The sequence below is a fragment of the Prinia subflava genome, chromosome 1 (genome assembly GCF_021018805.1).
Source record: "Prinia subflava isolate CZ2003 ecotype Zambia chromosome 1, Cam_Psub_1.2, whole genome shotgun sequence".
Lineage (NCBI taxonomy): Eukaryota > Metazoa > Chordata > Aves > Passeriformes > Cisticolidae > Prinia > Prinia subflava.
In genome coordinates this window covers 17,866,032-17,879,941 of record NC_086247.1, presented here as the reverse complement: position 1 = coordinate 17,879,941, position 13,910 = coordinate 17,866,032, and the positions used below count along the sequence as shown (strand labels likewise).

Genomic DNA, 13,910 nt, shown 5'->3' with positions numbered 1-13,910 from the left:
TTCAGGCTCAGTGGGCAGCTCACTGGGCTGTGGATAATGTCAGCTTTGGGTGGTGGGTTAGCACTGCCCTGCTGTTCCCACCATAGAGGGGTGACCTGGTTTACAAACACGTTGAGAACTCCATAAAATGTGACAGCAAACTGTGGGTTTGGTTGAGGGTTTTTTGATTGTTATTTTGTGGTTTTGTTTATTATAGCAGCATGATAAGCATGTGGGATTATTTTTTTTGAATTTAAAGAAAATAAGTTTAATTGTGCTGTTATCTTTATTTTTAAAGCAGCAAAAATAAAATAAGGAGTGTTATTGTTACAGTGATAAATGTGTCAGCAGTTAAAATCTCCATTTATGGCTTTTAGCCAGATGTCTCCTCAGTAAAAATAGAATGATGTATGTAACTTCACAGGTTGCAATTTGATAAAGAAGCAGTGGAAACCACACTGCTTGTGTTATAATTTGGCCCCTGATGAGTCTTCTCTCTGTGTCTTACATTTAATCAGAAAGGTGAAATTTTTTTTTTTCCTCATTTAAGTTGTTTTCACTAAATTTCCATTGAATATGTGTTTGTGAGGAAGATAAAGGGGATGAATTAAAAGGAAAGAATAAATTTAGTGTCAGAAGCATTTCTAGCTTTTCTGTTTTGGTGCTTGAACTAATTTACTGCTCTTGTTTTGGAAGCAGTTGATTTGTTCAAATGGATTAAAGGATCAAAAATTACTGAGGAGAGTAGTTATGTTTAAAATGCTGTGAATATACTATAACTCTTGTAAGGTATATGTGACTGTTAACTTAGGGTACATCATGAAGAAATTGATTTCAGAGCTATGTGAAACTCAAAAGATTCAAATTGTTTAAGATTTTGTTGAAGAATTGTCCTGTCAAGGCTTTTGAAAGGTGAAACCCAACTGTATAAGATACAAAGTAGGATGAGAGCTATGAAGGGGATAAACAGTGGGACTTAATTACCAGAGAAGCGTGCTTTATATTTTTGTCATTAATATCATCTCATGGGGAAAGTGCATACAAGAGAGTACATGTACCTGTAGATATCACGGGCACCAGACTGTCTGTTGTCTCACATCTGACAAATGGTTGTGGTCACCCAAGGGCACAGGGATTAGAGGCAAGGAAGGGGACTGATTGCATTCCTTTTTTGAGTTCTGTTATGCTGGAATTGTGTTTTCCTTCCATTCTGTCAGATTTCTGCTCTGATGACTGTAGGGCTGGCTGAGATGTGCTGTTTGCTCCCATCTGGGAAGGTTCCTTTGTGTTGACTCACACCTCAAGTGTATGTTGATATTCAGCTGGTTTGAGCATGGTGCTGAGAACACCAAGGTCACACGTTCGATCTCTGTACAGACCATTCTTTTAAAAGTTGGAGTCAATGAGATCCTTGTGGGCCCCTTCCAGCTCAGAATAATCTGTAAGACTGACAACACCTACAGGCCTGAAAACTGTCACCAGCATCGTTCAGAAGCTGGCATATTGGATTAAAATACAGAATAATCAGCTATTACAATCCTCTGTAATAATAAAGCTTTCCTCCTTCTGGTCTCTGTCAACTTTTATGGACTCCAAAATTTAAATATATTATAATTCTTATAACTGATTTCTATATTGTTGAAGTTGAAATACATTTTCTACCCGCATATCAAACTACTACTCAGTTTTTGCCACTGAAATGGCTGTTTTGTATTCCCTTTACATTGCAGAGCCTACTTTGTGCTCCAGGAATGATGGGAGACTTGTTTAGGAAATTGGTGTGTATTTAGCATTAGTTAAAGGTGCTGTTCAGCACTCCAACAAGAATATTTTATAATGACTGAAAGCCTTGCTTATACAGAGACAGCCAAGTTGCATCTGTGGGGTTCTCTGGGACTCAGTCACCATTTCTCCTCTACAGTCATGGATCTTGTGAATGACAAGGTGGGGGTCGTTGGAATGGCTGAAGATTAGCATCCCCTGCTGTTTTGTAATTATCAGTATCTGGACAGTCATTTATTTGAATGAAATAATGCATACAGTTTGTGCCTCCAAAGAAAAGCATACATAATGTGATTGTAAGAAGAGGTTTTCAGTCTCTCAGTGGGATGTCATAGGGTATGTTTATAAACTTCAACCTAGCAGTGTCTCTGCAGTGGAATTCCACTGGTATTGAGATAATAATTTGCACAGTCAAATTGCTTTCCTTACAAAAACCCAGGGAATTATGAGGCCTAATCCTTTATTAATGTCAACCCATAGGCAGCAAGAAAGCGTAAGATTGCCATTCGAAAAGCCCAGGGGAAAAATCTCGAGGCCATCCGAGAGCTGAATGAGTATCTGGAACAGTGAGTGTCTTACAAGAATACGGATTGTGTTTTGCTATTCTGATAAATCTTTTAATTAAAGTGGAATTTGCATTTAATTTACGCTTTTGCTTCGTTGTTTGTCATTTACAGAATCCTTTGCACATTCTTTCTTTTTTTTTCCTTTTTCCGTCTCTTGTATTTTCTGTACAGATTTGTTGGTGACCAAGAAGCTTGGCATGAACTTGCAGAACTTTACATCAATGAACATGAGTAAGTTGTTCACTAAGTCCACATAAAAACTGTTAATTTGAATCCCACCCTGTGTAAGTCAAAAACCTCAGTGATTTTTTTTTAAGGACTAGAATTACAAAGTCTGCTGTCTCATTTCCAGTATACTAGGCCTCAACTGGAAATAATTACCAAGCTTATTTGGCTGCCAAATACTTTAAGAAGGCATTTGTTTTTCAAACAAGAAAAGTTTACTGAGTTACCTGTATGTTTCAGTAATTTTTAAAAATCTGATATTTAAAAGAAGTGGTTGGAGTGCAGCAGAGAACAGCACTTACTTCCCATCGTTTTTGTTCAAGTTATGTATTTTACTTGTTAGAGATGTTAAATTCTTTACTTCTAAAATCAATTAATCACAGCAACTGATATTGCAGTTTTCTTTTAGCTTACCTCTCCCAGAACTTGTAGTAACCTTTAAAAAAAACCACACAAAGCAGAACATGGATTCAGAGCTGGAGGCATCTGGTTGCCTGGGTGCAAAACCCAAAGCGATCAAGAATGCTGAATGTTGTAGTAACTTGCTTATTGGATATTTAATGTTTTTGTTAGCTTTTTTTATTGCTGTAGTGACAGGAGGAAATCCCAGTGGGAGAGGATTAGCTCAAAGCCTTAGTGCAAGTTTTCTAATATCACAGCATTAATTCAAACCTCTGCCCAAAGGCGTATCTTTTTTCCCTCTTTCTTTGGTTCTTTAGCCCAGCCTGAATTATATCACATTGTTTCCTTCTTTCGTTTTCAGAGGGTGGTAAAAGAATCAAATTGTCGAGGAAGAAATAGCCATTCTCACTGTGAGGAAGAAATTGTTCCCCAATCATGTCTCCTTGCACATCTTTCTCAAAGAAAATAGTTACTAACCTCTTTTAAATGATGACTTTAGGAATAAATTTAAAATTTTGATATCCAGACTTCCATCTCTTTGGAGAAATCTACCAGTCACTTGTCCAAGAAAATAGCTACTAAAAAAAATTGGCTAGAGAGATACTTAAGCCTGTCAAATCTGTCAGTACAAAAGTGAATGATAGGGTGGTGCAAACATACGTATTCCATTATAGGGTTGGGGTTTTTTTGGTATAATCTTTATTATGAAATTGTGCAATAAAACTCAAGAAAGAAATTACTTTTGCTTGTATTTGTTTTGGTCTCTAATTCCAGTAAAAAGCAATATGTTGAATTTGAGTTTATAGAAAGAATTCACAGTCCTTACTATACTTCCATGAGCATCATTATTATTATTTTGATAATAGGGAACAGTTGACTAAAAGCAACTTAAAGTTTTAAAAAAGAAGACAATTCATCAGCTTATATGTTTTATCAGGGTCACAAGTCACAGGGCTTGTGAAATCACCACGCTCTCACTGTTCATAAACACACAAACATGTGCAAGGTTTCCAGAGTCCTCAGTTCTGCCCTGCTCTGCAATGAGGATGCTGCCTTCTGCTTTTGGAGAGTGAGGTGGCTGCCCTTTTATCTCCAGATTAATAAATGATATAGATACATGACTATCATAACATGCACTGGAGAAAACCACAATGTATTTATTTTAGGATACAAGATTTTACAGATAATAGGGTTTAATATGGTCTCATAATTGCTAAATTGCTTTTACTGTGATATTAAATATCTACCCACACTGTCATTATAAGCCTTGTATTTCTGAATTTTGGAATCCTATCATGTAAACTGTGCAATAGTGCTATCACATATCTCTAGACAATGCAAATTCTGCAGACAATTCTATTATTTGAAAGATTACAAAGCTAAAATTCTTTTCAATAAACCTGCATTTTGAGCTTGACTTATTTCTTTCTGAAAGCTTTCACTAAAAAAACTCAAGGACTAGCCTTTTCAAATGATAAGAATTTGCTTATTTGGTGAGGTCTGATGCTATTTTCATACACAGATTTGAACTGTTTGAATTTTAGAAATGTTCTTAGTATGTTTGTTTTTTTAAACATCACTTCTGTGGTTGACTGTTGGTAGGGACAGTTAATTGGCAGTGTAAATGCTGTGATCAGTAGCTGCGTTTATGAATCCTCAGGTAGCTGAATTTTCTTAGGGGAAAAAAAATTATTTTGTAGTCTCAGTTCCATTACTTACCGTACCTATCTCTGCTCATCACTCTTGTTCTTATTAATAAGAAATTAGTATATTAAATGCTTTTCAGGAGCTGTTCCATTTATACCTAGACCATTAGATTTTGTGTATTTTCTCCCTGTCTATGATGTAAAAATAGTAACTTGGTTCTAAACATCATCTTAAAATTAAACTTTTTTTTAAAAATTAATTTTGAATCGTGATTTTATGGGGGGGAAAGTAAGACTTTTATTGTGCAGTAAAGAAACTGAAGCAAAGAGCTGTGTACTCGTGTTTCATTTTGTTACTGTTTTTTGTATTCCTCAGCTATGCAAAGGCAGCCTTCTGCTTAGAGGAGCTTATGATGACTAACCCTCACAACCACTTATATTGTCAACAATATGCTGAAGTAGGTATTTCAGAAAAATCAATTACATTACATTTTGATTACATTTTCTGTTCTTATGTTACAGAAGTGGTGAAAATGGTTTCTTTAATTTTTCCCTAGGAGATTTAAAAGAGTTCACAGAGGATGCTAACATCTCATAGAACTGAACATGTTCTGAAAACTATGTTTTCTTACTCAGTGACTCAGTCACAGTGTGACTAAGCTAAATATAAGAGGGCAGGAATTGTTGAAGATAAAATCTAATTTTAAAGGAACTCCTCTTGTTGAAGTTTTAATGCACTTTTCAAATTAAGTGCATGAGAAGTTAAACTTTTCTACAACAATGCTGCCCAGGAGGTTATGATACATAGCCTGTTACTGTGGAGTCAGATCTTGGAATCCACATACCAAATTCTGCCTGAAAGAGCACTAATGGAAGAGAGGTAAAAACTAGAGGTAAAGTTAGAAGTTTTAGCTCAAGGTTTTAGCCATTTGAGTTCATCCTTTTTTTCCAGATTTTTTTTCCTAAATTTTACTGTTAACTGCTTAGAATGGGTTTAATTTGTTTAAATAACATGGATGAAATTGACATTAAAACTTGAAAGCCTAAGCAGCTTTCTCCTAGAAAGACATCAAAGCATATCTTCTGGTATTCATCCCTCTTGTTGTTGATCTAATATATGGAAAAATTAATAGAAAAACAATGGAGTAATCCTCTCAACTTTGTATGCTATTTTGAATACATAATGAAAGGCATTTTGTAGTTTTGTGAACTGTTCTCATGCATGCTGTGGGAACATGGTGTCAGTATGGATTTCTAGTACTTAGAATTTAGATTAAAAGTTTGTGCTACTTTTCAAAAGGGACAATCCCAAGGTTTCAAGTATTTATAGATGAAAAATAATCACTGTTTAATCTTGTAGCAGTGCATTAATTAAATTAGTGCTGGAGGTTTTTCTTCTATAGTTAAGTATTCTTAAATGTATATATTATGAAGAACTTGGATTTCTCCCAGGCTGGTATTTGGCCTTTGATAGGAATCACCTGATTTGAAATGTCATGTGAAACAAACTTAGAGTGAATTTTTGTAGTATCATTGCTTCAGAGTGAATGCCTGAGGTATGAATGACATGCAAGTTTCAGGAGTTTACCATTTTTACAGGTTAAATACACTCAGGGGGGGCTTGAAAACCTTGAGCTGTCAAGAAAGTATTTTGCACAAGCACTAAAGCTTAACAACAGAAATATGAGAGCTCTATTTGGACTTTACATGGTAAGCCTGATTATAGATTTTCCATGTTATCATTCTGAATATGTTTATGCATGTATATTATCCTTTGCCGTTTGCTGTTTTGTTGTTTTCCCCTGATTTTTAACTTAATAGCTCAGATTATTAACACTGTTTTAAAATACGGAATATTTTGCATACATTTGGAGTAGGGATAACTTTGTGCTAGTTACTCCTTACTGAAGTGCTCTTAATCATTAAGTCTTGTCTGTATTTTCAAAAGAATTATAGTTATTGGCACAGGAGGGTAACTCCTTGAAAAAGGATCTAAAGACATGCTCCTTTCTAGAGGATAATGAGCTGCTGAAAAACACCAGCACAGTAACAGCGATTCCTTGCATAGTGGATTTATTTATATAAGTAAAAAACTCACTTTGGCTCCTAAGTAATATTTTTTCTGCTTTCAGGTGAGAGTGGGTATATTTTATGTAGAATCTTACCTGCTTTTAAAATGTGTTTCTGATGCTGCAGGGGAAAATGTCTTGTTTTTAATGGCAGTTCAGACATAAAAGTGATGTATTTTGTATTGTCTATGGGAACAAATTGTGGAATGTGGAAAACTGTGGAAAACTAATTCATAACTCTCACTTTAGGAAAAGCAAATTGGATTAGCTGATCATGTCCAGGTTTGGTTCTTAACTCAGTACAGAACTGAACTGAAGTCTAATGTAGCTTTAACTAGAACAAACAATAGTTTAAAAAGTCTAGCTAATTCTTATGTGGATGATGCTCTTTGCCAGTAACTAAAATTTTTTTTTGTCTTTTTTCACTATCACTGCACATGGGACTTGGGCTGTAAGGATGCTGAAAATTCTCAGCTTATTTCATGCACATAAATGTTATAATTACTCTGGGTTTTGTTGTTATTTTATTGTATTCCTAGTCTGCCAGTCATATTGCTTCCAATCCAAAAGCGAGCGCAAAAATGAAAAAAGACAATATGAAATATGCCAGCTGGGCAGCAAACCAAATAAACAGAGCATACCAGGTTAGTACTTCATTGCTTTATGATATACTTGACATGTTCTATAGTTCTTTTCTGCACTTTTATCCACTGCTGTTCAAAAGGTTAAATATGACATGTAAATCAGCATAATCTGCTTGGATTTTTTACATTCTGCTTCTCTTTGATTTCCTAGAAACCTTAATTAATATAAGGTTGATATTTTACTGTTATTAATTATTATCATTTGCTTAATAGCTTTAAACTAATTTTTCCTTCTAACATTAACTGAATGTACATTACTGTAATATTGACCTTCAAGGCTTGGTTCTACAGCTATTTTGGTAAAACTTGGTATGTCTTAATTCTCAGAATGACTTTTTAACCCACTTTTATTTTACTAGAAAACAAACGAAAGTTCTAGAATTTTTGTTTTCCTTGAGTTTACTCTAACCTTTCAAAATCCTATTTAATTGCCTTAGTATTTGTGACTGAAATTGGTTTTGTGTAGTTTTGTAGAAAAAGGCTCAATGAGTTGTGAAACTTAGACTTTGTAGGCCGTAATCAAAGCTTGCTGAAGTCATTGGGGGTCTTTCAAACTTTCTGAAAAATTGTGCAAACTTTTATATTCCCTATTGTAATACAAGCCTCTCTTTCTTTCTATAACAATGAATGAAAGCATGTTTTAGCTCATAGGCTCTGCTGTCTGTGTATCCCAAATATATCTGACTCCCTTACAGCTATTCTTAATGATCTGCCAATCAAAGTTTATATATAAGTAATCTTGGACATCAACATCATGCTGTCCAATTCTCCCCACAATTTTGGTTTTTTTGAGCAAAAGTATTGATATTAAATGCAAAGACTTTGTATACATGTAATACTTCCTTCTCTCTGCAATATTTCTGTATTGGAACCCATTTTTTTTTTCTTGTGCTATTATTTCTAAGTTAATACTACCAAATGGCCTTTTTACAAGCACCATCTATTACGGAATTAAATTAGATTTTCCTTTTACAGCCAGTGCAGTTTTCTTAATACATACTGCATTTCAGTTCCTTGCCAAGCATGAAGCTTCTAGTGGCTGATGTGTTTTTGACATATTCCAACTTAGAGGTATTTTCCATTTTTCCTAATTGGCCCTCTAGCTTCTGACTGTACAGTGAAGAATATTGTATCGCTGGGGACATAATGAAGCATTTTATACTTATGTGCCTAAAGTTTATTTCTCTTCTGCTCTTTAAGTCGCTCTGCTTTTCATTAATAAACCAACCTGCTCATGATAGTAAGGTGTGTGTGAATTAACTACTTTGTCTGGTGTTTTGTAAATAACCAGGGCTTCTTTTAACTTGAAGTACGCCTGACATTCCTATAAGCACAGAGCAGATAGAAGACTCAAATATTGCAGGGTTTAAACCAAACTAAGAAACAAACTCAAAAAAACCAACCACCCCTCCACAAAAACAACAACAATGAAAAAAACCAACCCAAAACCCCTAACACAAATCCTACCTAAACAACCAAACACTTTAAAAAAACCATCAAAGAATGGGATACACCATGGATTTATAATTGACAGAACATAAGAGTTTTTAAAAGATGTGTGAATTTCTAGTGAAAACCAATATTCCTTGTTTTACATCTTAGTAAAGTGAACTGCTTAGATTAGAGTGCATTTGCACATTTTAAGTAAATATTGTGACTGGAATTCAAAGTACTGGTAGAGACTTATTAGCACTTCTGGGAAACAGCCCCTTTCAGGGTGCATCAGGGTGGAAATTGGAAATTTAAAACCAGTGTTGGCTGTGGAATGGCCTAGAAGACCTGGAAATAGGCATCTCCTGGATCTAAACATAGTGAATGTTTAATTATGACAGTTTCTAGTTAACTGATTCACATCCAGATAAGCACACCTGTTTGTTTTGTTTTGTTTTTTCCTTTTCTCTCCACATGGCATTCTGTTGACATCATAATGTCTCTAATAAGACATGAATTTTATTGCAAGTGGTGTGGTGCTAGGGGCATTTTTAAGTGCAGGGGGTTTAGGAGTTTTAGGGGAGGTTGTTGTTTGTTTTTTTTTTCTTTTAGTTTGCAATTTTTGTTGCTGTTTCTGTGGAGTTCATTTGGATCCTACATTAAGCATTTTTGGTTGATGCTTACCAGAACAGGCCGTGTTAACACAACTAACATACATATGTGCATACATATACATACATATATATATATATAGCCTACTTTAGCTGCTCTTGTTAGCTGTTTGGGATATAAAGTGAAGAACACTGTGTGTGATTAGAATCTCAGGCGAAATTCAGCTCTTGAGAAAATGAAAGTGCTCAAGGCAGGATCTGGCAAGTCAATGGGGTGAATAGCCCCATTCCTCTTCCCAGAAGAGCCCCAAGAAGCTCTAGTGAGCACAGCTGGGCAGGACATCCCCAGCCCAGCCCTGCTGTCCTTGTTCCAGGGCTGCAGAAGCGTTTGGCTGCTCCAGTCTCTGTGTCAGACACTCACAACACCCAGCCAGTGGCGTTGGGTGATGCAGGAGGTGGCAGTTCCCTGAGTCAGTCTTCATTTGTTGCTCCCTCTGTGAGCTGAGAAGTTGGAAATCGTCACCATTTGGACCTGAAGATGAAACCTTGGGCACTTGTGCTAGGGGAGGCCCTTACAGTATTCCTGCCTTAGTGGGAGGGTATGTCTAGACAGGTTTTAAGCTGGATATTTATATGATCTCTATAAATCCTCCCCACTTTCCAAGCATTATCGACCTGTAAAGTGCAAGTAAGAGCCTTAAAAACCTTTTGGGTTTGACACTGACTTGTTTTATTGGTTGGACATTCTCATACTGCTAAATGAAATTTTTCTGGTGGTCATGTTCTAGAGAGCAAGATGAATTTAGAATCCTGATTTGAATGTCTATACCAGTTATATGAATTTGTGACTTTAAATTCCTAGTTATTACTGTAAAAAGTTACTTTTGAGCAATTGCCTTGCAGTGAGATCTTTCCCCATTTCCAGTTTGGATTTGAACTTGAATTACCAGCAGTTTTTTCAGTCATTTTGGAAAACTGCCTTTATTTTTTCAAATGACTTGCTATAGTTGCTTTTTAATGATTTGATTTTTAAAAAAAAATTATATGCAATTTACTTGAAATATTTTTCCTGGTCTCCTTCTTTCAAGTTATTCTGTCATTCAAGCAGGGTGCTTTGGCACTTGATTTTTGCTTTTCCTGTGCATTCCTCTGTGAAATCAGAGGAACTTCTTAATTTATTGTCATCTAAAGAAAGCAGTGTTTGGGTATAGACAGAAAACCTTATTTCACCAGTGTTGCTTAGACTGTGCAGCTCTGTCTTTACAGGAAAACATGGTGATAAAGAATAGTTTAAAGAAGTTCTGAAATGCACAGATATTTGACACTCCAGCTAGTTAATATACTTATTTTGATGTTATGTATGTAACCATCTGTCCTGATTAGTACTTCTCATCTGTGTCTAATCTAGGAGAAATGTAAACTTCTTCAGCAAGACAGAAAGGTTTTGTAGCTAGGGCTGCTGTAGGGAGCTGGAATTCCTGGCTGCTAACACATCCCCTGAAAAAAAAAAAGTCATTATGCTCCAGGCTTCTTAAATTTAATTGACTGGGTGGAAAAAAGACTGAAATAAAATTTAATTTTAATCTTTTATTTTAGAAGTTAGTGAAGTACTCCTTATTCAGAGAATTAGTTTTATTATTATTATAAACTTACTTTTGCCCTGTGACTGGAAAACTAGAACATTCCTTATGTGCAGACCCTGAGAAAAACTTCTGTCTGTTCTAACTGAGGACATGAGTCACAGTTACTTCAACACCAAAACAAAATGAGGCTACCTGGAGCTCTTCAATTAGGTAATTGGTTTAGCATGTCCTCTGGTAGAAGCATTTCAGCAGAGGCAGGCAAGTTTGATTAATGCTCACAAAAATCTTTAATGTGATCCTACTCATAGTAATTTTCCAGATACATGCTTCTTGGGTCCTTTGCTCAACTCTTCTGTGTTAGCAATCTACATGTTATTTATGGCTGGAGAGAGGTGATTTTGTTACTAACCATTTGGGAAACAGAAAATTAAATCATGATTTAAGAAATGGATTCCAGCTCAATCAGTCAAATTGCTGTGTAATGGCTGAATAGACAAAATAATTGTTCGTCAGGGCAAATTTGAAGTGATTGCATTTCCAAGTGTGCTTCTGGTTGTTATGACGCAGAGTTTGGTTTTATTTGTTCAGCTTAAACTACATGTCAGTATCATGAAGGCAACCACTCTTGAAATTAGCAAGTAGCGTTTTTTTAAACTAATGTCATATGTCAGTTTTGCTTCCAGTGTCCATGACGAGAATAAGTAAAATTTTTCTTGTTTTGAAACTTTTCTCTGTGTGCTTTCTGTGTGTCTTGCCAAGTGTGCTTTTTGACCACAGTATATTTAGGCTTCTGTGCATTTTATTTACATTTCTGAATGCTTTGAGTTTCAAACATTTTTTCACTTGAAACTTTTGACTTGTATTTTTTAAATTTGCTTGTTTTTGTGAAAGGATTTGGAATTTCCAAGTGCCTGTTTAATGTGAACAAAGCGAGGCTATTTTATTCAATCAAATATAAGCAGAAGTTGCTGCTTTTACCTTGGACTGTGTTAAGATATTTTGAATTTTTCTCTGAAATTGACTATTGCATGTCACTATGGAAACTGCACAACCTGAAGAATGGGTTTATATGTACTACTAGAATCAAAACCTGGTACACCAGTTAATCACCTGGAGATATAAAACATGAAAATACCGTGTTTTCAGTAAATCTCTAAGCTGTAAAGTGTTGCCACAGTAACAAAATTTCCCATTTGATTTGAAATAGCTTATCATTTCCTGTGCCAAATCTGCTTTTTAAAAAACTCAGTGCTGATTGGGAATCACAATGCTAGATTGTAGCCTGGGGGTCAAAAGCAGGTTAACAGGTCCTGCAGCTTGTTGCTGGTGTGATATTACCTGAGTTTGATGACTTAATCTTTCTTAACAGGTCATGAAGAGTTTGCTAAATTAAGTTAATTACAAGAGAGAGAGGACACATTATAAATCAAGGACTAACTATGCGAGACACCAGTAGTATTTGAAATAAAAAACTTCAAATTGAAAATTTATTGAGTGTTTAGATGTTAACATTTAAGTAGAGAATAGGCTGTTTTACTAGAAGCAAGTTTTAGTTACTGTTTCTGTAATTTCTTTACCACCCCTCCCAACCTGAAATGCAAAACTTTTTAGTGCAGGTATATTAAAAATGGTTAAGAGTTTCATTTAACTAAAGACCAACCTGTTCAATGAATCCCCTCTGTTAGATATGGCTGATGAGTGATGGGAATTGTCAGTAACATTTAAAAAAAGCTGTTGAGTTCAACATGGGATGGTCAACATCTCCTATCCTTCTATCCCTTTCTTTCTATAAGCCATTACTAGTATTTATTAAGCTGTATTTTTCTTTCTTATCAAGAGAGACTTTATTTCAAATGTTCTCCGAAATAGCTGTTTTAGTAATAGGCTACAATCAAGTACAACATCCTCCCTTATAGTTACTTTGAACCATAAAATATAATCATATGCTGTCTGAATTATTTTATAGTAAATTTTGATAAGTAGAATTTTTTCTGTCTTTCTTTAACAGAAAGTATTTTTTCTTTGCTTCATAGAAGAAGGTGATACAGCTTGTATCTTAGTAAAAATTCTGAAGTTTGCTTTTGTGTTTTTAAGTTTGTAGTAAATACAGTTAATTGTTGGAATTTATATATTTATAACAATCCTTTCTTTCCTGTTTAGTTTGCAGGTCGCAGTAAGAAAGAAACTAAATACTCCTTGAAGGCAGTGGAAGACATGTTGGAGACCCTACAAATCACTCAGTCTTAGCTTGGCACAGAGATCTAATATAAAATTTTCCAATACCACACTCAACCTGTAATGATCTGTGGGTTATGTCACTCTAGTGCTGTTAAAAATTAATTTTGTATTGATTATGTGCTATATAAAATAACATTTTATGGAAAGTAAAACGCCTATTTATTGCTGCTATAAGAAATGTGATGAATACCCCTGAAATTAATTAACTTATCCACATAAACAACGTAAAGAAATGACGTGCTGCACATCAGTCTCCTCAGATTTTTGTATGTACAGTATCTGCTTCTAAGCCATAATTTGTAGAAATAAACTTATTAAATGATTAAAAAAATACAGCGACTTATTGAACTTGCAAATGGAAATCACAAATTTATATATATGTGTTAATAACATATGCTAAATATTTTTCCTATTTGCATATTTAAGAGTAAAAACATACTACAAAGGTACCCTTTCTGGAAAATACATCAAGGAATGATTATGAGTACACTGTATTAGACAGGAAAGTTTGTTAAGGATTTTCTTAATGAGTTGGTATGTAGTACTGCAGAAATGGAGAAAACTTACTCCTGGGCTTCACTTCAGAGGTGCTGTTGTTCTGGCTTATGGCCAAGACGTAAAACTGTGTTCTGTTTGTCTTTAGGCACTTGTTCGTTTACTCAGATAATGAGTCAAACACCCTAATTCAAGCATTTTGCACCTCTGATCATTCTGGGTGTTGTTCAGATGTGTTC

General features: G+C 35.1%; 1 protein-coding gene across 1 annotated transcript in view; it reads left to right on the top strand.

Moving 5' to 3' along the window:
- Positions 1 to 13,507, top strand: part of EMC2 (ER membrane protein complex subunit 2) — a 36,407-nt gene extending 22,900 nt beyond the window's left edge. Inside the window, exons 6-11 of the mRNA XM_063424748.1 lie at positions 2,242 to 2,327; positions 2,499 to 2,558; positions 4,977 to 5,058; positions 6,200 to 6,310; positions 7,209 to 7,313; positions 13,099 to 13,507. Of these exons, the coding sequence (XP_063280818.1) occupies positions 2,242 to 2,327; positions 2,499 to 2,558; positions 4,977 to 5,058; positions 6,200 to 6,310; positions 7,209 to 7,313; positions 13,099 to 13,185 (531 nt within the window). The 3' untranslated portion in view covers positions 13,186 to 13,507. The remainder of the gene's footprint in view (positions 1 to 2,241; positions 2,328 to 2,498; positions 2,559 to 4,976; positions 5,059 to 6,199; positions 6,311 to 7,208; positions 7,314 to 13,098) is intronic.
- Positions 13,508 to 13,910: the final 403 nt, after the last annotated feature.